Below are 24863 nucleotides of genomic sequence, written 5' to 3' on the forward strand. Positions count from 1 at the left end.
ACTACTGCTCTTGTCAAGGACACACAAACACGAAATGATATCAGTGGGTGTAAATGTCATTTATTACAGATATTTAAAACCATTTTATTTTCCTCATCATTGCTGTTAAATTAGCTGTCATTTCACCCAACAACACACTGTGCCAGATCGCACAATTTCTTATTGTAAATGCTGGAAAAGAGAAGAATGAGAAGAAACACATAGTTTTAAGGTGGGAGAGGTGCGCTGAATGGCTGTTGTTAATAGAATAATCTGTTGCTCTATGGTGCTTCGAACTTCATAAAAATATAACATGAGGGACAAAGCTCTATTTAAAAACCAGAAAATAAAAACAGAAGCAGAAAATCATGATACACCATGAAGACAGCTTTGATAATACTAAATACAAAAATACATGTAAAATGTAAATCCCTCCATCTGTTTCATGCAGTGCACCCTAAACAGACAAGAAAACAAAGAAACTGGTTAATAAATTAACACACAAAATAAACATGCCAATTGTGACCTTTCTAATGTTAGATGTATAACTAACACCTCCTGTAGGTGTTGCTCCTGGCTTGTGATGCCGTCAATGGGTCCAATCTTGATCAATTCTTGAGGAATACATACATAATATACTGCATATACATACTATTAACAGATTCAAGTCCCTTTGTGGTGTTGCTGTATATGGCTGCCTCTGTCTGGTCTCTAACCATCTAAGTAATAATACTGACCTGAGAAAAAAAGAGGACTGGATCAGCTGAAAACATCCAGTGACTAGTTGTGTCTGACCTGGACTAAACTAGACCAACAGATCACAGAATGTCAGCATTTACAAATTGAATGATGGACAAATGATTTAAAATGTAATCTGCCCCATTTCCCCACAACATTAACAAAAAAACTAAACCACACTCTTCATTTGTAAATGCATATAAAATGTACCTATGATTTAGCTCATTTGTCTCTTGCCCGTGCTGCATTGTTGGAAGGGGATGAGGTGGAGTTGGGGGCTGAGTCAATGGGCCTGGTTGGTTAGTCAGCCAGTCTTTTTGAGTCTTTCAGGTAGGAGGGAAGGGGCAGAGTCAACAGAGGGACCGGGGGAGGAAGTAGCTGTCTCATGCCGTCTGATGATCACCGCTGTTTGAGAAGTGCTCTGTACATGGCAAAGCCCAGCACGGCAAACACTGTGGCACCGACGCTCGCTCTCAGCCAGAAGGTTGAGTTCTTCAGGTCCGCCTGAGCCATGTGTCTGTGAGAGGGAGCAAGAGACAGAGAACAGGTGAATGGAAAAATGAAGCAAGAAAAAGAGGCGGCAGCTTATAACATGATAGAACTCCATTGTTAAAACCACATGTTGCCAAATGACAAAACAAAGCTGTGTGCTCTTTCTCCAGTGGATATTTCCCAAAATCAGGACAGTAAATGACTACCAGTGCCCTGTGATACCAACTTGAAATAGGAACACATGCTTTCTCTTGACAGTTGGTTTAGTTTTGGTTTGGGGAAAAGGACAAAGGAAAGTTGTTGGGCTATGAGAAGCAGCTGCTCTGATTTGAGCTGGGAGGTAGAAAACTAGAAACAAATACAACTAATGGATTATTAAAATGGGGTTAACACCATCCTACCAAACACAGATCCAGCTTATCTGGCAAGAAACACAAATACTGGGGAGCTATACAGACGGTGATAAAAGCAAGCAATGAAAAAAGGCAATGGAGATAGCAAAGCCAAGTGTGACTGGTGTACAACACACTCACAAGAACCCTGGTACTCATGTAGGATCAGGAGAGAAACCAGCCTAAAACATCATGTTCACACAGTTCAAACATGCTCCCTCTACTGGGAAGAACAAAAAGGTCTAAAACCCAGTCTAGCTGCCTTTAAATGAATAGTTATTTTAAAAATGTTCTTATAATAGAAAATGTACTTATTCACTTTTTGGTGGAGCATTAGATGAGAAGATCACTCACTTTCAAAACGGTTAAATATAAATATAAGGCTATAGCCAGCTGTCAGTTAGCTTAGCTTAGCACAAAGACTGGACACAGGAGAACTATTTATTGGCTCTTAACAGTTGCCAGGCAACCAGTGGAGCCTCCAGGAAGTTAATGCTGCTGCTAGTCAAGAAATAGTCCGGCACATAACCGAGGCAAAATGGCAATTTGTCATTAGTGAGCTTTAGAGGTGCTGGTAGGCAGACTTTTGACAGAGACAAGCTAGCTTTTTAACCCCATTTCTAATCTATGTGCTCAGCTAAGCAGCTGCTGTTGTAGCTTCATATTCAACAGAGAGATATTAGAGTGATATTGATTCTCTCCTGAAACTCCCCATCAGAAAGTGAATAAACATATTTCCCAAGATGTAGAACTATTTCTATAAAGACTCTCTACAATGCTGCGGGAATAGATACATTAGTATTGATAATTGCTGTTAAAATAATGACCTGACAAACTGTCAATGCTGAATAGGGGGTAGTTTATACAACACATACTCGCCGGCTTGGTGTAAAAAAATATACCATCCCTCCTGTGTTTTCAGCCTTTACCTTTCTGGGGGAATTATCCGAGGCCTCCATTAAGATGGACCCCTCCACGTTGGATAAACCTGCTGTTTAGGCTGAAATCCTCCCCACAGCCTCCACCCAGCCCAGTAGCCTTCCACACACAGTCACATGGTTGCCCAGGGTGACACACACACACACACACACACACACACACACACACACACACACACACACACACACACACACACACACACACACACACACACACACACACACACACACACACAAGGTAGAGCTGGGTGATACTTCATATTAAAATTGGCTGCAATTAACAACTATTTTATTGGCGATTAGTCCGCCATTTACTTTCTTGATTAATTATTAATTTAGTCTTTATGAATGCTTGCACTTGCTTTTGTACTCATCTTCATTACCATTTAATTATTTACATTTTCTCTCTTTTCAAAACTTCAGAACCATGGCTGGGAGACATCAAAATAAACTTATATTGTGATCTAAGGCTACATGTGATCTGAATTTTGACAGAATATGATTCAGTTTATTCCGTTTCTTGGCGACATTACTAAGGATTCTTTTGGGCAGGTGAAATATTACTTGTTTAGATTCAGTTTTTTGTTTAAGCATTAATAGTTACACCTAGCTCTCTCACATCACCTAGCTCTACCCAGCCCGAAAAGTAGAGAACTTCCATCACCACCCAAACCCTTAAAGCACAAGCTCAATCATGACTGCATACCTGGTCAAATGTCACCGCACACTTAAATCTATGACAAAAAAGGCTATACACACACCTCACATATCACATATGCAGACTGTACACACCACATGGCAGCCAGACTGAAAATATTGAGCCATTCCAAGAGTGAATCTCATCATTTTGAGTCGAGTGCAAGTTTTTTGGGAAATATAGTACATCTCTAGTTGTCTTAAGTTTGTTCCTACCTTCTCTACGGCTGACCCTTACATAATACAGACATATGGCACTTTTTTTAGTAGGGATTTTCTGATTTGTAACAAATTAAAGAGCAACCAAAATAAATCGTTAAAGACTCAACATTTTATTTTCCCTCTGAACTAAGTTTCTTAAGTGGCCCGACAATTTACTGCTTGTAATTTTGGTGACCTAAGAAGTTATTTCAATATTGCACACTATGCAAGATGACTTAAATTACAATGTCAATGTCATACTATGTAAAATTAAAATAACATCATCTAACCCAGCCAACCAATCCACTTTTCAGAAAACCAGTGGGCATTCAATGTTGTGAGTCGGCCCCCTGGCACATCAAGTGTCATGCTATGAATGTTGTCAACAACTCCCAGAGGTTAAAAAAGTACCAAGACAAAGGGTTAATACTGGATGCACCGTACAGTATGTAGCTCTGCCTGGGCCCATCAACTCCCAACCAGAAGCCCTACATTTTATGCCATTGTTGGGCTTACAATAATCACTTATTTGCCAAAAATCTGAAAACACACAACACAATCCAACACCATAAACAGCCATTCAAACCCTGCATTGTGGTTCAATGCCGCCCGCCCCCCCACCTAATCATTCTAAAAACACCAAGCTCTCTGTACTGTAGAATTGGACAGATTCCCTAGAGAAATCTATTCCGAGCTAATGAGCGAGGCATGCCTTTGGTTATCTAAAGAGGTAGTGAACAGGTTAGCCATGCAACACAACAGCAGACAGATTAGCAGAGGGTGAACACGTGCAAGAGAAAAAGGAAGAGGGGCAGCCAAAAACATGTGAATGAACACCTATAGAGTGGAAGGAAAAACACAAAGATGGGACATACAAGAAAATAAAAACAGAATGAAATGACAGGGTGATTGGTAGAGTACAATACAATTAATGTAAACATCAAAGAAACACATTGTGATTGATTCTAAACATCAGCCTGTTACATTTATGAAGTCTAAACCCACAGGAGAACAAGTGAACAGCAGTCTTTATTTTAGTATATACTGTATGTACAATTACAATTGTGCTTTCAAAATAAGGTGTCTCCTGCTGTAATATTCCTTTGAAAAAGTCAATACAAATTTAAATTATAAAAAAAGGGTCTCCTGTAGGTGTAGACTTCAGTGTTAAGAATCAAAATGAAGAGAAAGGAAGACTGAAAACATCATAGATAATAAATCAATCACTCCATCCATTAAGGGTAGTGGCATAGAGAAATTAAGAGACAGGAAGAAGTTTAATACTTTTATGTGATTGAAAAGAAATCACATAGCAAACATGCAGACATCGATGAGGTTTTCAGTTTGAATGAAGCACAAACCAAACTTTGTTTCTGTCATTCTCCATTCAAATAATATGTTTGTTAGTCAAGATTTACAGTTTGCATATCCGCTGCAGAGCAAGAGGGAGCTAAACTCCTAACTCCTTCTAACACCTAATTCACAATCAGAATTCATACCTGGAATCCCTGATGCATTTTTACCACACGAAACTTAAAACACTTTTTTTTTTTTCCTTTTCAAGTGTTTCGTAACTACACTTGATATTTTGTCAGAATGATTAACTGGCTGGACAACATAGATATTGTGTATTATAGTTACTATAGCATTATAACATTCTATAAAAACAACGACTTATAAATTTACTTCTACTCCGGAAAAATTAAAAAATTACTTATTTGAATAAAATGAAAATGCTTTTCAATTTTACAATATATTTGTGTTATGTATGGGGGTTAGTATTAGGAGTTAATTTGCAGTGCACAAGCAAATAACATCATGCATTTTTCACACAGATTCCAACACACTGTCACCTCCCTGGCTAGCAGCCTGTGTGTTAGCTGGCACAGCCTGGTCACACTTCGCTGTGTCAAACTGTACAGAGAGCAGGTGGGCTGGCTGGAGCTGGAGCAGACACCAAAACACCTAACATGACCAATAGGGTTTAGGTATATGACACAGAAAGTAAATGAAATGTGTTTTGATTTGGCTGTGAAGCATCTATTATCTTGAATGAAAGCTGCTGAGAGCAACTTTTACAAAGAGAACTCCTACGAGAAGATGGATGACATCATGTTTTATCATTGAACCTACACACCATGTCTACACTGATTGGTTGACAGGTATATATATATATATATAAAATAAATTAAATTCATTTATAACTAAATTTAATTAAAAAACAGATTTTTTTTCCAAAACACTGAAGTGATTAATCTCAATACCTGCAGCATTTGCCTGACTGTGAGCAGGGATTAGTGATTTAGGAGCTACTTTTAGGGGCAAATACTTGTGAATTACTCTAAGACCAAAAAGTCCTGAAGTTAGGACCGACATTCTTATTTTAAGAAGTTTCTCCTTACTCGACCAGGTAGGAGCTACTTTTCACATTTAGATGTTTTGCCCCTGGGTGGATATCACATTTATAAAGAACTGAGTTCGGATTTTTTTTTTTTTTTTTTTTCAGTCAGTTTGAAAAAAACAAAATAAAATAAACCAGCAGAAACAATTACCTCTAGGACTGATGGTTGATCTTTTGATTTGAGAGAGTGACTTTAAGCTATACCACCAAAGATCCCTCTTTGTCAACAAGCATCACCTAGCTGAGGTACAGCTGAGCAACACAGCTGATCCCTACGGGTGACAGCTATGCAACAACACAGCAGCAAGCTAAATGAGATTTTCCCAGAAAGCAACCACCGAAGTATCACATTTTTCACAAATGGAAGACTATCCTATGTATCTAAATCACTACCATCACACTCAATCACATTTAATATTCCCTTTTCCCTGAAGTGGATATGCAGTGTAAACCTGACCACGGGCGAGCACTGAAGCAAAGCAGAGGAGCTGTCACCATCACCCGTGTTAGAGAGCTTGGGCGAAAAAGGAACCTCTCGGTGACCCACCCTGGTGGTCACACCCGAGGGTGGGAGACACAGAGAGGAGGAATGAGTCTATGTTAAAACACTAGAGCTTATTCTACGTATGAACCTGTTGAAAACGACCCTGCGGAGTTGGGCCTTAATACTGCGCAGCAGCTCCAACTTGAGGAGGTTCTGACACAGGCAATAGGTGCACCTGTTGCAGGCGCACATGCAGCGGAGACGGGCGTGACTGCGGAAAGACACACAAAAATGCGTGTATTCACCACCACAGAAAGATAACACGCAACAAACAACACACACAGAGGAAGAGGAGGCCAAAGCTAGGTAGATAAGAACCTCAACCTTGTTTATCAAATGACCTGAGTAAAAAGAATACATACTTCTGAGTTTAAACCTGCACTGCTGCAATTTAACTTCAACTCCTCAACTCATTAACAAATTAAACAAAAGTATTGACAAGGAAACATCTATGATGAACTTTTAAAAGTCTAAACTTAAAGGAGAATGAACATAAGGAGAGGAAAACCACAAAGAAAGGAAGGGAACAGTCACAACAGACGAACATTCTAATGATTATTATTAGAATATAATTGTAAATGAACAAAATGCAAAAGCTCTCACAATCTGTAATTGTTGGCTCCGACGACTAGAACCTTTCTGTGACCCAACAGGTGTAACCAGTTTAAGAACATAAAGCATCAATCCATCACTAAAAACAAATATTTATCTCAAGACCATTGGCCGATATTAGACCGCTCTGTAGAGTTCGGCCAGTCTGTTTTGCTCTTAGATTAATCAAAACTAAGTTAGACAGTTTCACTCACTGACTAAAGTGGCTGGAGGAGTCAAAAATTCATGCACTGATCAAGACCAGCATTTACACAGGATATACCTGACGGCTTTCATTAATTTTCCCATCCTGTAACCTTTGAATATTACTGACACTGTCTGACACATACATCCAGGAGAGAGGTAAAAGTGGACAGGCACACACAGGAAAAGATGGGCAATGAGAATAAGGTTGCAACACTAACAGAGGTGTAAAGGGTTAACTAGATAAGGCTTAATACTCACGGATACATAGCCATGGTGGTGAGTCTAGTGTAGATGTCTTTGTTGGGTGCTTCGGTCGTACTGCATGTGAACGGCTGGGGTGGGTGGAGCTTGTGCTTACGGCAGAACTCGTGCGGTGAGAGACTGTAGTGCTGCCGTACTTCGTGCAGGTCAGACTTGGCGGCAATCACCACGCATGGCGTCTTGCTATCTATGAAGTATTGCTGCCAAACACAAACACCCAGTGTTACTGGTTAGAGCGTAAATAGCAGATAGCCTTACAAGCCTCAGTGCATCTAATGAGCATTTTTCCATCTTCTGAAACATACCTTGTACACTTTGGCGCAGTATTCAAAAGAGCGTGGATTGTTGATGTCATACACCAGGCAGACCACATCACAGGCTAGGTCCGCCTCAGACAGGAAGTCAAAATCTGGCATCACCTCATGGAGCTTGTAGTGTGCAGACCAGATAGGGAACAGAGCGAGAGAGACAGAGTGTGCAGATGGAGGGATTAACGTTTTGCAGAGTGTAATATACCCAGATTATGTAACAGTAATTCAAAAAGCAGATGATGAGTAAATGGTTCTTACCAGCAGGTACTTCTCCTGACCATAAACATAGGTCGTGCTGATGGCATAAAAGGACTTGTGGTCTTCCCTAATCCGCCTCTGTCCCTGGGGTGGAAAATAAACAAGGTCAATAACAGAAACCAATCAAGACAATTTACATGTTTATGGCCCTGGCTTGTTAGCTCTAACTCTGGAAGTTGACTAAATTACACACAGTAATTAGACTAACTTAAAAAGTTTACTTGAGGTGTGACATACATGTAAAATGTAGCCCCCATGGAAGGGATCTCTCTGAAACTGAGTGCGTGTCCAGCAAGACAAACTGCTAAAAAAGGGAGTTTAAAATAATTTATAGCCATGATTTAAACTAACCTGCAGGTTCTTGCCCAGGAAAGCTTGGAGGAAACCACTCTTCCCGCTGCCTCGGGCCCCCAAGACGTTGCAGCGGAAGACACTGCGCTGGGTCTGTTTCTTCTGCAGATCGATGCGCTTGTTCCTAGTCACTGAAAGAACAGGGAATGCATATTTTGACTAAGCAAGAACATACATGCACAATGGCAACATGTTGTAAAACCCATGCCTTTCTTTTAAATTCAACTTTTAACAAAAAGAAAACTTTCAAGTTTATTCTGTACAGAAATTAGTCCACAATAGAGGATGGATACCCGACCCGAGCGCGACGGGACCCGACGGGCCAGGCCGGGTTCGGACAGATATTTAGAAATGATGTTCGGGTTCGGGTTGGGCTCGGTCACATCAGCGCGATAAGGCATTGAACATTTAAAATTTAAAACAACTTATTATGTAGGCGCGCGCCTGTGTTAACGTACGCTTGTTGCCCCGTGTGCACTGATGCGCTCATCTGTTGACATTTCCGAATGCCTTCCTACAGTTGCTTAATAAAAGCGGGCTTTCCACACAGACAAACGTACATGTGTCATTAGTATGAGAAAAAAAATGAGATTTTAACTGTGTCGGGCTCGGCTACTGCTCTGTCGGACGCGGGCCGGGTTCGGACAGAAAAATGCGGCCTGATCTGCACTCTAGTCCACAACTACTTACTACTAGTTTTGTTAGCTTATCAACATACAGTGCTGCTCGGCTTAAAACACAAAAATAAGTTCAATTGAATTACATTCTCTTACCTGTAATAGCAGCTGCCTGGGACTCCTGTTCACAGATGATAGAGTAGCCAAGATAACCTAAATACTCCAGACTACGTTGTACATCTAGATATGTTGTTAACCTACCACAAAAAAACAGGTCATTATGAGTCTGACAGAATGAGAGATTTATGAGCATGATGTTAAATGATGTACGTCATACAGTAGTGTGAATGTATTCAGGTTACGTAAAACTAAAATAGATGTGAATGTGCAAATGTGTATATTAATAGATGTGTTCCACACTCACGTCCACTGGGAGAGGTATCCCTGGTATGTGATCCATCCCTTTTCATTAGTGCAAACCGTGTGGTTGACATCTGGGCCCCAGGGCATGTAGGGAAACACTTTGAACAAGTCCTTCACCTCCTCTGGCGACAGTGCACAATCTCTGTCCTGGATCATACCAAGTTCACATACATTGACTCACAAATCTGGACATAAGAAACATGGCTAACAGGTAAAATGCATTTGAAAAATGGCACAAAGATACACAAGGTTTGTTTTAACTAACTGAGCAGAAAAGTGGTCATCCTTAAAAAATACAAACTATATACATAAATATAAATAATAAAGAAATAAAAAGTAGCAAAATCCATTTCTAAATCTTCAACATTTCTAAACACTCACTTTGTCATGTTTGTCAAAGACACTCTGGAGGAAGAGGTAAGCATTGTGGTTAAGCTCTGTGGTGCAGTCTGGGGGCATCTTTATCCTGCCATACAGGGACAGACAAAAGCAATCATTTAACAGAGAGCTCTGGAATATTGACTGAGGCTCACTCGCATTCTGCTTTCAAAGGTGACAAATGAAGAAACAATCTGACTGAATCGATTTAAGTCACACCAGTCAACCAGAACAATTCAGTAGATAAGAGGAAATTATATGCAGACTGCCAACTGTGATCAACAGGTCATTTTAAAAGAGGAACAATACATCAATACAACTATGAATTATACAATAAAGATGCCATCATGGATATGCAATACAAACATTTTAAATATCATTCTTTGACCACTGTGTCACCCACAAAGATTTGAGCACTCACACACACTTAAGTTGTGCTTTTCTCAGCATCAAAAACAAATGATTGCATAACAGCAGTTTGGACATTTTAAATGCCTTAGTTTGCAATGCTTTTAAAACTGATAAGCACACAAGAGCTGGTTAACTCATCATAATAAACACATCATCAACAGCACATCCTGCTGATTTAGCAAGGTAAAAGTTCTGTTCACATCTACCTCTTTCCTGTCACTGTGCCTTCAAAATAAAATAAAATACTAATTGGGGCTCTAACTCAAGGGGGTCAACCATCAACGTGAAATAAAAAATTATCAGGGACAATACAAAATATGTCCACCGTCCTTCCTTCCTTCTGTCCGACTCACTCACTCAATCACTCACTCCTATAAAAACATTGTTGATTTATGAATTGGGGGTGGTGATGGCGCAGTGGATATGACACATGCCTTTGGTGTGGGAGATCCGGGTTCGATTCCCACTGCGATACATCAACCAATGTGTCCCTGAGCAAGACACTTAACCCCTAGTTGCTCCAGAGGTGTGCGACCTCTGTCATACATAGCAACTGTAAGTCGCTTTGGATAAAAGCGTCCGCTAAATGACATGTAATGTAATTGAATGCATCAATGAATATGTAACAAATGTTTTTATAAAATGTAAGCTAATTTATAATTCAATCATTTCCATGCTGTTTTCTTTGGGGCATGCATCACTTTTAATTATGGAAACCATTTCATTGTAGAAAAACAAACAGTCATTTCATAACTGTGACGGCGAGCCTTTACTTCAGGATTGTATTTCAGAACGGCAGTCAAAAAAGTTACGTTAGAGTCCTCTGATTCTGCGCTTTAAGTCTGCACTTACATGGGGAACAGGTATTCCTGTGTGAGCTCCAGGTCATCGTCATAACCAAACCTCCTCAGCACAGTCCAGGTGGTCTCATGTCGACCTCGCTGTATAAAGAGGGTGTGCAGGAACAGGAAACCTGCAATAAAGAACCAATGACAGGAGAATGGATGGTGTCAGCAGTCAGCAACAGTCATAAACAAATGGACTAAAAAGACGGGCAAAAAACAGGGAGGGGTTGTTAAGGGGACATGAAGAAGGATAATTAATTAAGTGGAGGACGGAGAAACGAGGAGAAATATGAAAACAAGAAAACAGGAGAGTGTCTGACCTTTGAGTGAAAGTCCGTTATCCTTGACTCCATCTGTCATGTTCCTCCTGACCACATTCTTCACATCCTCTAAGGCCTGAGGCGCCAGTGGTGTATTGAAACATGTTCTCTAGACATACACAATAACAGACACATTGATGTGTGCCCTGAGAGAGCTGCTACAGTTGTTCCGGTTTGGTTTATGTTAAAACCTGCAACCTTAATCCAGTCTAGACGTTTAACTAATGATGACAATTTTTTAAATCTTAAGTAGTCATGAAAATGATGTTGACAGTGACTCTACTAAAAGGTGAAGAAAACATTACCTGGAAGAAGTTGAGCTCATTGTCATTAAGGATGCCGTCGTTGTCCAGATCAGACACTTTAAAGATTCTAGTTAACGACTTAATACAAGAAGGCTTCAACTGTAATGGAGGAGAAACAATCATTTAGGTGGTTACATGTGTACCTATATAATGCAGAAAGATTAAAATTCAACAGTAAGCATTGTGGCAGCTATCCTTAGGGAAGCACCAATCCAACTTTGTCTCTCCAGGTAAGATTACAAAACCTCAGGGTATCTCACAATAACATTGGTGAGATCCTGGTCGTTCAAAATAGGACTTTTCAGACTTTTTCCTACTATGACAAATCAAAATGTCTACTGAATCTAACGTATAGACCTCACCTCCTTTTCCTCTGGGCAGTACAGGGGTCCTGTCGGGTGGAGAACAGCCTTCTGGGCGTAGTAGAACAGCTCAGAGATGTTCTTCAGGTTTTTGGCCGAGCACTGAGGAAAAAGAGGGCACATGTGTGTGAATGCCCTGAACAAAAGCAATGCTGGAGGAAAATAATCAGGATATATCACAGACTTGAAAAGTGCACTTAGAAATTAAAATAATACAAATCTGATTACCTTTACTTCAACAACTTCCCAAAAAAAGTAAATGAAGTTATTTGAAAACACAATTCAACAGTGTCAACAGAGCATCAATGGTCAAACACAGTTAATAAAGAACTGTGGCATAAGGTAACTAATTACATTTACTCAAGTGCAGATCGTAAGAACAATTCCAAGTTACTTGTACTTTCTACTCCACTACATTTCAGTGGGAAATATTGTATTCTCTTACTCTACTACATTTATTTGGCAGCTGTATTCCAAGTTGCTTTGCAGATTTAAACTAACTACTATTATGAGCATATAAAATACAATGCATTGTTATACAGAAATTAAACCATCCAACAGTATATTAAATCGATATAATTATAGGTACCAAAGTGCAGCTTACATTTTACTGCATCAATGACAATAATCCAACAGTATAATATATATAATGTAACACGGACAGAGCCAATTTTGGCTGCAGAATGAATTAATTTACTTTTATACATTTGTCCATTACTTGCGTACTTTTCCTTAAGTAGGATTTTGAATGTAGGACTTCACTTTTAACAGAGTATTTTTAAATTGCAGTACTGCTACTTTTACTTAAGTAAAATATTTTTCTTTTCGCCACTGATAAAGAAACACAGAGATGTGAGTAACTAAATAGAAGCAGGACATACAACCAACCCTGGGCCTGGTCAAACACTGAGCCAGCAGTAAAACATTGGTTCACATGTCTTCTCTCTCACCAGCTGTGCGACTGTCGCCCAACTGTATCCACGCTGTACGTGCCTTCTCTCACGTCCTCCTCATCTCCCTCTTTAACCTTGTAACTAATCCAGCTGAGGAGCACATGACTGAGCCGTCTCATGCGACGGAGGGAAATTTGAATTAAACAGTAATGCAGACACAGGCCAGCTTCCTCCATGAGAGCCAAGTCTCTCAACTAGAGTGCGGATCAGGCCGCATTTTTCTGTCCGAGCCTGGCCCGCGTCCGACAGACATTAAGATATTTATGTCCGAGCCCGACCTGAGCCCAACACAGTTAAAATCAATTTTTTTTTCTCATACTAATGACACATAAAGCCCACTTTTATTAAGCAACTGTAGGAAGGCATTCGGAAATGTCAACAGATGAGGGCATCAACGCAAACAGGGCAACAAGCGCATGTTAACACAGGCATATGTGTGTGCGTGTGTGTGTGTGTGTGTGTGTCACAAAAAACAAACCTTTGCATCAAGTGAAACAGGCCCATTGGCTACCTACATAATAAGCTGTTTTAAATTTAAAATGTGCCCGACCCGAACCCGAACATCATTTCTAAATATCTGTCCGAAACCGTCGGGTACCGTCAGGCTCGGTTCAGGTATCCATCTTCTACTCTCAACACACTCACAGTCCACCAGTCAGCAGGCTATGGCCTTGGAGCGTGGGGTTCAGTAATATAAATCTATTAATGACTCAGTCAGTGTGTAAGTGGAGTCAGGAGCTGGAGTGCAGCCTGAGAGCCTCTGGGGGCCAATCTGTCCTGCACACAGCCAGCCTCTTTCTGACAGTCACTGCTTGTATTGGATTTCATACTTCATTTGCCAATTCATCGCTCTCAAGTGCTTCACCAAAGTACTTTTTTTGACATTTGACTGAGTGGGTCCAAACAGCCCTGCCTCCATGGATGTGAAGCTGTGTATTGATATCTTACCTCTACACAGGTCTCGATATCCTGGTATTGATTCATGATCGGCAGGATGGTCTCCATGCTGCTGTGTTCCACCAGGTCCGACTTGTTCCCCACAAGGATCAATGGTACCCTGCAGAAAAGCCTTTCATTACTACATTATTGAGCTGCCACGGTCAGTTAATTAATCAGTTAGTGGATTGACAGAAAAATAATAGGCTGCAAATTTAATAATAGATTTATTGTTTACACCATTTAGGCAAAAATGCTAAATTCTCTGGTTGCAGCTTCTTCTCCATTTTACATTATTATAAATTGATTATCTTTGGGTTTTGGACAATTGTGTGTCAACAAGGACCCTGGGAAAATGTGGAGCATTTATCACACAATTTCAGGTTGATACGGCATACTCATTCATATAGTTTACAATGATTAGCAAAGGCAAAAAAACAGAACTAATGATTCTATATTTCATACAGTGTGACATGCAGTTTAGTAAGTATTAACTTAACAATGTAAAGCCCTACTTCACACTACTCTGATTTCAAGCTTGCAGACGCAGCACCACCTAGCTGACATGACCCACAGGGAAGACAGACACATATACACAAACACACATATACTGAAGTGACACACACCTGCTATCCTTGTCCGTTCTGTCATTTATGAGGGGAATCCAGTGGCTTGTCACCTAGGGTAGTAAAGCACAACATCAAACACTGCAGCACTGAGCAAATGAATTTTCTCAAATTAAGATGATGCACATATGTAGCGTCCTGTTTCAAATTCCAGACATACTGTAGTTACGTACAGTATTTGATTAACTATGCTGAGCACAGAGAGAAACCATGCTCACCTTTTCAATGGACTTCTTGTTGTTGACTGAGTAAACTATGCAGATGACATTTGCCTGTAAAGACAAATAGCAATATTAACTTGTGATGCGCATAGGAAATGGGCTACAGACATTACATGACCAGATGAGAGTGAGAATTAAGTCACCCCACCTTTGATATTTCTTGGTATAGCTGTTCGTCTGACTGTTCTGCCTCTAAAAAGGTGTCAAAAAGGAACAGGATCAGTACAGTGTTTTATATGTTATCAAGCTTTTATCAATACCAAATCAAATTCTTTATATTAATATGGAGTAGGGATCATTAATCATGTGTGTGTGTGGGGGGGGGGTGTTTACCAGAGTAGTCCACAATGTGTGTGGGCACCCTCTCTGGAGTGACATCAGCTGGGATGGTGATCTCCTCAGCTCGAAGGGGAACCTGGAAGACAGAGCACAATGATTCCATCCATCCATCCATCCATCCATCAATCCACTCATCCATACATACATGCATACACATACCTCATCAGGAAACTCCTCACTGACCAGAGACATTATCAGTGATGTCTTCCCCACCTTGGCTGTACGGGCAAAGGAAAATCATTTGTTATTACAATCTGGCATTACACACGTCTTTTACTGACAATGGGTCATTAACACGAGACCTCTCTACCATTTTCATTGAGCGGTCTGCTGGGTAATGGGTTAAGTGACAACAGGCCAAAGATAGGAGCAGCTGAAGAGGGTTAAGAGCTGCAACGGTTCTCAAATAAGCACTTACTAAATTCCAGCAGAGAGGAAAGCAACAATACAAGGGGGAGATATATGGTCTGAAAATAATCCTATGATAGATAGACTGACAAAATAGTTGCACTGTTACATACAATTTTTTTTAATAAGAGTTATCTTTTATAGGTATCCCTACAGTTACACATACAGTTTCCTATCTTGCATTGGGAAATGCAAAACTTAAATAAAACGGGAAATAGTATTCTATTTAAGTGAATACCAAACACTTTCTCATAATTTACACATTATTTCACCACATCCCCTCTCAAATAACAAAGAATTATGTTCTCTCTGTATTTTACATAGACTGTATAAAACAGGTATTTTGTAGTTTGCAAGAATAACATTTTCTTCCATCCAGAAATTTGATAATATATAAATAAAAAAACAAATATTCTTTCAAAGGCGTTCCTCAGCCTATTAAAACCTGACTTATTTTAACAGCAAAAACTTGCCAGGCCTTTTGTATTGGAGGATTTTGAGTTGGCTGGGGCAGGGTTGAAACAATTAGTTACTTATTATTATTATTATTATTATTATTATTATTATTATTATTATTATTATTAATTAGTCTATTAATCCAATTATTTTGGCAATCTAATAATGTTTCCACCTCATAAAATGTTAGGATCTGATGCTTTTCTCTGTATATATTATTTTAAATTGAATATCTTTGGGTTTTGGACTCTGGGAAGTATAATGGCCTTTTCACTATTAAATAACATAGTAAGAGATTAAACAATTAATCAAAGAAATATTAGCGTATATATTCAAAATAATCCTTAATTGCAGCCATAGTTTGCAGTACCTCTGGCCCCTCAGTGTCTTGACAGGCTATCTGCTATCTGTAACCCCACAAACTACTCTACTAAACTTCACAACACTGGAGTAGGCACGTAGCATTTTGGCTGCACCTCTCTCAGGAATAGTCAGTACTAACTCGCCTAATGTGGCAATGTAGGCCATCCTGCATAGCCATAACTGAAATATAAATAGTACTGACAACACATGCGCTTTAAAGAGAACAAACAGACCAGGTGAAACACAGTTTAATGAGAATAGGATCTATTGCCTTTTTTTTTTGCTGGACTCACCTCACTCCAGAGTCCTGTGAAAAGTCAAAATCGTATCACAAAGTACTATTTACCCATAAATATGTTTAATATACACAGTACATCTCTGTGCCAACTAGAGCTGAAACAATTAGCTAGTTGATTAACAGGACATTAATCAGCAACTGTTTTGATAATCAACTATTCGTCTAGGTCATTATTAATCAAACATGCCAAATATTCTCTGCACTCAGCTTCTAAATTGTGAGGATTTGCTGCTTTTATATGTCTAATGTGATAGCAAACGGATTTTAGACTGATTTTAAAACATCACCTTAGGCTTTAAAAAATTGTGAATGTGATAAACTGTGATTTGTCACTATTTTCTGACATTTTAAAGACCGAACAATTATCGAGGAAACAATCTACAGATGAATCGATAATCAAAATAATAATTTGTTTAAGCCCTAGTTGCAATAATAACTGTAATGCATACTGCTGAATAAAATGGTATAATGGTATAATAATTGTTACAGGTTAAATACAGAGTTGCCAGTTCATAGTAGGTATTCTGGTACAATCTCATCAGAAACCAATGTCAAGAATATGTATGCTATCATACACTTTGGATAAGTTATAGTCACAGTGCATGATTCTTATACGCTATAGACTTAATTAACCAACTAGCCCCTCACTGCACATATAATCACACTGCTTAGTATATTGTTAGTTGATTCACTGGGTGCATCTGCTAGCTGTAGCCTCTAGCTCCTTCATTAGCATGTTAGCTAATAAAGCATTCAACCGCTTTGGGATTAAAGACACATGCTACGTACGTTCCCCAACAAGTAGTATCCTCACGTCCTTTCTCATGTTTCAGCTTGCTTCCCTCTTCAGAAAGGACTGTCTTTATAATGTCATGTAGTCCTTTGGATGCCGTCCTCCTCCAGCACTTTACCTAACGTCAGGCCTGCGCAGAGAAGTCCTGCCGCTGTCAAACTCTCGGCGCCTTTGTAGGACAAAACGGACGCACAGTTTTCGGCGCTCCTCTCTGTTTTCTACGCGCTACTTCTCAATTTACGATTAATCAGCTCAGCAGAAAATCATATTTAAAGAGTAATTTGTGGCACACTTCTCTGTAATTTCATGTTATTCACACTCTTTTCCGTGCTTTCATTGCATTTCGCAGTGGATGCTTCACGGGCATGCCCGACCTCCAACACCCGGCAACTACAGCAAGTCGTCCAGGACAAACTTCAACTGGAATTTGAAAAACGCGTTATGCTACTCTGGTGCCAAAGACAGGAACTGCATTTATTTATTTTTTTATTTTTTTTATTGACATAAGGATAATTAAAAAAAAAGATAGCAGCACATACAGATCAAATATAAATCAATAAATGCAGTTCCTTTAAAACCCCCATCTTAGTCTTGCTTGTAGTGTTTTATAATTTTGTGGTTTTATTATTTAATTCAATTTTTCATTTTTATTATTTATTTTACTCTTTTGTTTTATCAATATTTTACTACAGTGTAAGGAGAAACAGTGAAAACTTAGGTAGCAATTTAGAAAATGTCTGTTTGTGAACAAAATGTTGCATAGAATAATGAAATGTAATTAAAAATGAATCAGATATTCAGGCGCGCCATCATTACTATAATTATCATAGTAATAAGGAACTGCTTTTATTTCATTGCTTATCCCTAATAAATGATCAAAATGGTTACAACTTTTTTCAAATAAAAGATTCAGGATAGGATAATTACTATCTGTGCCATTAGTAGGCTTATACTTGTATACGACTGTATTTCGTTTTTATTTACTTTTGGTGTTAGTGTTATGCTTCAATTTTATATATAATACACAGTTTGTTTTGTGATATTTATAGTTAGTTTGATTTTATTTGATATTTTCTGTCTGTGCATGGATTAGTTCTGACTTTTTGTTTTGCTTTCTCCTTTTCTTGTATCTGTATTTTTGTTTTGTTCTTTTTTTGAATAGTGTGACGTGTTTATAACACAATCAAATCTCATCTAATCAAATCATGTTTTGAATGTATTTCATATTTTAATTATTTTTAATTCACTGAGAAGCTAACATTTATGTTAATAATAAACACATTTCCATCGTGGTTGCAAGAAAGTTATAGACCATATTACAGTAACATTATCGTGATTTATCAAGTTGCATTTGCAATAAAATGCAAAAAAGTGTTGCTGAAGTCATGTCTGCCAAAATTACATTTACAAATGAAAAAAAAATAGAATGAAATGAAAGTTTTATCCAACATGCACTTAAAATGTATTCTACGTCTATGAATTAAACCACACATAACTTAAAAAAAAAGAAAAGTAATTTATTTAGCTGGGCATGATGCAATGAAACATGTTCACTACCAAATATAAAATTATACGCATATTTATTAGGAAATTAAAAATATAAAAATAAAATAAAAACATCATAGAAATAGCATGATATGCAGTGATTGTAACCTATCTCCTGTTAACAAGTGTTGACCCCGTGTCAGGGGTGTAATTTTGGCCATAAGAGTGGATTTTACATAGTGATACAGTATTTTCTGAAGTCTGAGATGGAGCATCAGATCCAGTGGCAGTTAAAGTGAGTGGATGGAAGTCTTAAATCCACACTGTTGCACAGAGCACAGTCAGTCATGGTCCAAGATGCATTACTGCAACACAAACACAAATATGAGAGCCAGAACAGATGCAGTGACAGCAGATCACTGTTCATCTGTCCTGCTGCAGTAGTCAAGTCACTTGTGTTTTCAAACGCTGAAGTCTTCTCCCTGTCATCCTATTGACACGCCTCGCTGTAGTTCACCTTTTATAGTTGATGTTTGCTTCAACTAGAATGAGAAACAAGAGTATTAGAGCAAGGTCATATAGATGCATAATGCAATGTTTGATGATACCAACTTTCTGTGGTGATGTCAAAGCATGAACACAGTGAGCACACAACAAGTGGGTACAGGTGCTTTGTTTAGACTTAAGGTTTGGACTAACTTGCAGAGAAAAACTTGGAGCGGTTAACCAAGATACCTAAGTAATCTTGCTTCTTTTTTTTTTTATTAGGCACACTAGCAGCATTGCATGGCAATGTCAGTCTGCTGGTCTGTCTGTCCGCCACTTTAGTGCAGACTGAAATATCTCATATCTGGATGTATTGCCATACAATTTTGTACAGACATGCGTGGCCCACAAATGATGAATCATACTGACTTTGGTGTTACCCTGGCTGTTCCTATACATGCTAACAAGCCTAATTAAGATGGTGAACATGGTTTGTGATGTGGCTAAATGTTCAATTTGGGGAAAAAAAGGTATGATGTGGAAAATAAGATCTTTTATAGGTTGAGAATTTCCATCCATCCTATCATGCTCCACTGGACAGACCCAAAAACTGCATGTTTCACATGACAGGAATGACTAATTTGTGCTAGCGTGTGTGTATATCAGAAAGCATATCTGTGCACTGTACATTGTTGACACGTTGGCAGAATTTGCAAGCCTTGCTTACTGGTATAATCCTGCGGTGCCATGGGCCTGGACAGGACTTGTCTGAGGGCGTCCAGCCACTCTCTCTGTTCCCTCTCCTGCTCGCACATGAAGACAAACTGTCGCTCGGGCGTCCCCACCATAACACCACACTTCCACCTGTTTCCCCGAGAATGCTTTGGGACACACTCCTTCACAGAGTAACCTTTGTTTGCGGTGCCGATGAAAATGACCCCCAACTCCTCTGCATCCTACTTTGACAATAATGACACACATTCAAACAGAATGGTGGGTAAAGTTGACATACATCCTTACAGCAACGCAAAGCATGAAGAGTCCTTACCAGCTGGCCTTTGAAGTAGAACAACTTCCTGTTTTGAGAGTCCAAAATAAACCACCTCTTTTTGAATGGCTCCTTTTGCTGTTAAAAAAAAAAAACACATTTAATATAAACACTTCACATGAAAAGTATAAATAAACATTTTTGCCCCATTTTCCCATCTCCTTCTATCATATCAATCCATTCTTACAAAAAAATGTACGTGTGTGTGTGTGTGTGTGTGTGTGTGTGTGTGTGTGTGCGCGTGTTTGAGACTGTAAAAGGAACAGAAACACTTTCAAATGGGCTACTACTTTCACAAACAACGCCTTTCTCGATGCATACGTAAGTCAAAGCAGCAGTTGAGTACTGACAAATAAGTAGAAATAAGTCATATAACAATATGTATCTGTACCTGTATATGTTAATGACTTACCGATGGCCCTGTCTTTTCCATGTATCCCTCTTTGATGTAGTTTCTTGTTATCTTTGGTATTAGCTGACAAAGAGGAACACGTTGAAAACATAAGAGGAGAGTTTCTGTTCTTATTGCGTCTGACTGCTGAAAGTTAAAGTTCACTACATTAGCTGGGAATAAAATGAAATATGTCTTTAAGTATTTAGAGTGCATTTCAAATTCATCAACATCTAGGAGACATTTTGTCAGATTGTTCGGTTTTGAGAAGGTTTGATGCCTACTTCTTCATCGCTTCCAGTCGGGTACGCTGTCTTCAGGTACGCATAGCGAGCAGCACGAATGGCGTTGTACCATGTCACTATTTCCTAGAGTAGAAGAAGAGACTTTGAGCTTCTCCACAGCCCTACAGCATGACATATACATATACATATATATATATATACACATATATATATATACATATACATATACATATATATATATATATATATATATATATATATATATATATATATATATATAACTTGCTGGTTACTGTTGTTTATACTTTAGATGATCATGCAGTCCCACCTCCGGACTCTCGTGATAAACATAGAGGTTCCTGGTGTGATCGTCTGCTTGGTAAGTGATCTGCAGCCCATGAGGATGACCAATCTTCTCTGGTTGAAAGGTGGCGTTTAGGTCTTTGATGGGGATTACAGCTTTAGGGCCTTTGGACTCCTGGACCACACATTTATAAATGTGCACATTAGAGTTTGTAGAAATTGCATAACAACTGGATTAAATTAGCACGGGGCTGTTTGTACACTAATGTTTAGCCACAATGGCTCAAGGGATGGCAATGTCAGTCAGCCAGTCCACCACTCTGGTCTAGACTGAAATAACTCAAACACTGTCATAACGGTAGAGAATGTTGGACCCAAATGCAGAGATGGCAGGCGATGTGATGAGCTTGAATATTTATTAAAAAAAAAAATCTATACAACAAAAGGTGTCCAAAAACAGCAAGCGAGGTTATCCAAAAAAACGAAGTAACAAAGAAGAACAGCAACCTCAGGAATAAGCAACACAGAGACAAAAACAAGCAGACTAATACACAGCACTCCGACACAGAAAATACAACGACCTGACAACAGACAAGGGAAATACAGAGACTAAATACAGGAGGTAACAAGGAAACAAGGCACAGGTCATACAACAGGTGAAACACATAAGACAATCACAAGGGCGGGAAAACTAAAGACAGGAAGTAAAACTAGACAAGACAAGGGAGAAAACACAGATTTCAAAATAAAACAGGAAACACTAACAGAAACACACAATCATGACAAAAAACAATTGGATGGATTGCCATAAAATTGGGTGCAGACATTCATGGCCTCAAATGATGAATTGTAATAACTTTGATCCCCTGATCGTTCCTCTAGTACCATCATCAGGTCAAGAATTTAGTTTGTCCAGTACTTTGGCATGACCAAATACTTGCAAAACTAATGACACTCCTATCAACTGTACTTGTTTAGTGCTAATTAGCAAATGTCAGTTTGCTAACACTGAGATGGTGAGCATGGTAAACATTGTAAAAAATCACCATGCTAGCATTGTCATTGTGAGCATGTTTGCATGCTGACGTTAGCATTTAGCTTAAAGCACCACTGTGCCTCACAGTAAATAAAAGGAGGAAAGAGATCCAGTCAAATCAATGCTCATGTTTTACATTACACATATACTGTAAGAAATATGAATATCAACTCCACATCTTGTAGTAATAAATAATTTAAATGGTTTAATTTATGTCATACAGTGCAGTTCAACTGTTTCAGCGCTGCAGGAAACTCACATTTTCCTTGTTGTAGTAAGTCAGGGTAAATTCTCTCTCTGACAGTACAAACTTCCTCTTCAGAAACTGTGTGTTCTCTTTTCCTTTCTTCCACAGCATCCCTTCATGGAAACCTGGTATCAAAACCAAGAAAACATACTGAGTCACAGGTGATTCAATACACACAAGTCTTACTAAAAATAAATATGTTTTGTCACGTAATGTTTTGCAAGGAGTAACAATTTGGCCAGCTTTCACTTCCTGGCTATTATTGTTAACAGGTTTTTCTTGCACAGTTCTGCATGTGTATGAGGAACCACCATTGTTCAGCTTTACACCAACATAATGATAGGTGATAGATATATAATGATGATAGTATGTTCTACAGAAGAGATGTGTGTTAGAAAACAATGAAAACATCACCTGTGGTGTATGAAAGTGGTGGATACTTAGTTTCTCCTGTAAATTCTGTCCTTTCATATTTAGCCCGAATCCACTGCTCTCTTAAGACACTGAGGTTCAAAGGGAAAAATAAAAAATATTCTTGGACAGTTCTACAGAAAGACAACATTAGCTGCAGTATAACGACAAGAACATGGTTCATTAAGCTTTGATCTAGCAGCAGAAATTCATCTGTTTTTCACTTCTACAGTCAGTAGTTGCACTTCTCTCTATTTATTGAAGCATTGCCCTGTCAGCAGTTGACACGCATAATCAAATATATCCATCACAAAGACAGTTTTCTGAAGAAAATCATCATCCTGGAAATTTACTTACACACAGTCATTTTCCTGGGGCCGATAGTAGTACGCTGGAACAGCTTTCTCATACAAAGCTCTGGCGCTGGCGTTGCCATTGGATTTCATGAACTTCCCCGGGTCCCAAAAAAAGACAAACATGAAGATTACACATGGGCACAGCCATTTCATCCTTTCACCTGATGAACTAATACGTTATTGTAGCAATAATAACAGAGATGGGGACCATACCTCCACCAGCTCATCCTCCCAGAAGTCCAGCTTTATGGATTTGACCCGGCTGGACAGGCTGCGGTGGATGCCAGAGCAGGTTAGACACACAAACACACCCAGCTTGTAGGATGCCCAGTCTGGATCTGAAGTGTGCAGAAGAAGTGGGATTCAAATTCATCATTTTGCACTCAGGGCCATATTGTCCTGCTTGGGGGCCCCTATAGTATGACCCCGTGTTCCTCCCACGTGTGTATTGTACAATTTAAACACATGTTGTAATATTACACTTATGTGTTGTCTTTGAAAAAACTATAATAAAAAAATGAGGAATATGAACCATGAGCATACAGTTTCACATTAAAACTATATTTAATCAAAGAGACCTTCATGGGGGTTATAAAAGGCTTTTATCATAGGAGTTGATATCATTCATTAAGTGCATAAGTAGCTACTCATACAAAGTCTGACGGAAAACCTTGATAAATGTCAACGATAACTAAACTTTTCAATTGCAGCCTAGGCTATTATTCCAAAAAATATGATACATTTAAGATGAGAAGCCTACATCTTATTTTTTTTAGGTCGCTGGCTCTTCTTGGCCATTAACACATTCTATGTAGGAGAGATTCGGATCAAATAAATGTAGGTTTACCACATACACTTACCAGTGGTTACCAGTGAACTGACTTTATTGCTTACCAGGCGCTCCGCAGTCAGCGCACCGACTGTTGTCCGGCCGCTTCAATAGTTCCAATAACATCTTTTTGTTTCGCTCTGCCATTTCGGTGCAAAGTCACTGTCTCTTCGTAAACGATGAATCCCGCGGTCTAAACCAAACATGGTGGTCACATATTTCCACACGTGGCGAAATACAACTGACAAAATGTCAGTGATTATGTCCATTTAAAAACTGGAACTTGCGACAGTAAAGGTTTTGGATATTGCGACACAATGCAGACGCGAAGCTCCCTCCTCCTCTGGTGCATGTCCAGCTACACTGTCGGAAACAGTGAGCTGAGCTTCGGTCACTGGGTTGTTCTTTATAAAAAGTAGTGCTCTCCCAAATACAAATGCGGAGAGAAGACGTTCCTTCATGCTATCACGATTAAACTCACCAGAAACCAGTCGACCCACATACACGCAGCACGAACAAGCACTTCAGGTTATGTCAGCGCCCCAAAACACCATCCATAAGTCAATCACACTTAAGTTAACTCAGGAATCAGGATATACACAGTATTTTTGT

General features: G+C 39.0%; 2 protein-coding genes across 7 annotated transcripts; both read right to left on the bottom strand.

Moving 5' to 3' along the window:
- Positions 1–38: 38 nt before the first annotated feature.
- Positions 39–17828, bottom strand: rhot1a (ras homolog family member T1a). 5 transcript variants are annotated; one of them, XM_031312694.2, is made up of 21 exons: positions 17411–17828; positions 15256–15314; positions 15091–15172; positions 14906–14949; positions 14755–14808; positions 14537–14589; positions 13923–14031; positions 12022–12123; positions 11660–11758; positions 11355–11463; positions 11042–11162; positions 9782–9866; positions 9402–9547; positions 9134–9234; positions 8361–8491; positions 8010–8093; positions 7746–7868; positions 7438–7640; positions 6470–6592; positions 5282–5380; positions 2716–4273 (listed from the first exon to the last, which is right to left on the bottom strand). In XM_031312694.2, the coding sequence occupies exons 1-21, from the start codon at positions 17445–17447 to the stop codon at positions 4207–4209; spliced, it is 2031 nt and encodes a 676-aa protein (XP_031168554.1). In that variant the 5' UTR covers positions 17448–17828; the 3' UTR covers positions 2716–4206. The 5 variants fall into 5 exon arrangements, with proteins under 5 accessions (XP_031168548.1, XP_031168551.1, XP_031168554.1 ...); XM_031312688.2 differs by lacking the exons at positions 2716–4273; positions 5282–5380 and adding an exon at positions 39–1234; XM_031312689.2 differs by lacking the exon at positions 5282–5380.
- Positions 17829–18815: 987 nt separating this feature from the next.
- On the bottom strand, positions 18816–24667 carry adap2 (ArfGAP with dual PH domains 2). 2 transcript variants are annotated; one of them, XM_031312701.2, is made up of 11 exons: positions 24317–24664; positions 23636–23760; positions 23424–23515; positions 23070–23158; positions 22668–22780; positions 21398–21547; positions 21109–21192; positions 20846–20908; positions 20434–20511; positions 20113–20341; positions 18816–19441 (listed from the first exon to the last, which is right to left on the bottom strand). In XM_031312701.2, exons 1-11 carry the CDS (start codon positions 24396–24398, stop codon positions 19413–19415), a joined length of 1134 nt encoding a protein of 377 aa, XP_031168561.1. In that variant the 5' UTR covers positions 24399–24664; the 3' UTR covers positions 18816–19412. The 2 variants fall into 2 exon arrangements, with proteins under 2 accessions (XP_031168561.1, XP_031168562.1); XM_031312702.2 differs by lacking the exon at positions 21398–21547 and having other exon boundaries at positions 24317–24667.
- Between the last annotated feature and the right edge of the window lie 196 nt (positions 24668–24863).

The sequence above is a fragment of the Sander lucioperca genome, chromosome 21 (assembly GCF_008315115.2).
Source record: "Sander lucioperca isolate FBNREF2018 chromosome 21, SLUC_FBN_1.2, whole genome shotgun sequence".
Classification (NCBI taxonomy): domain Eukaryota; kingdom Metazoa; phylum Chordata; class Actinopteri; order Perciformes; family Percidae; genus Sander; species Sander lucioperca.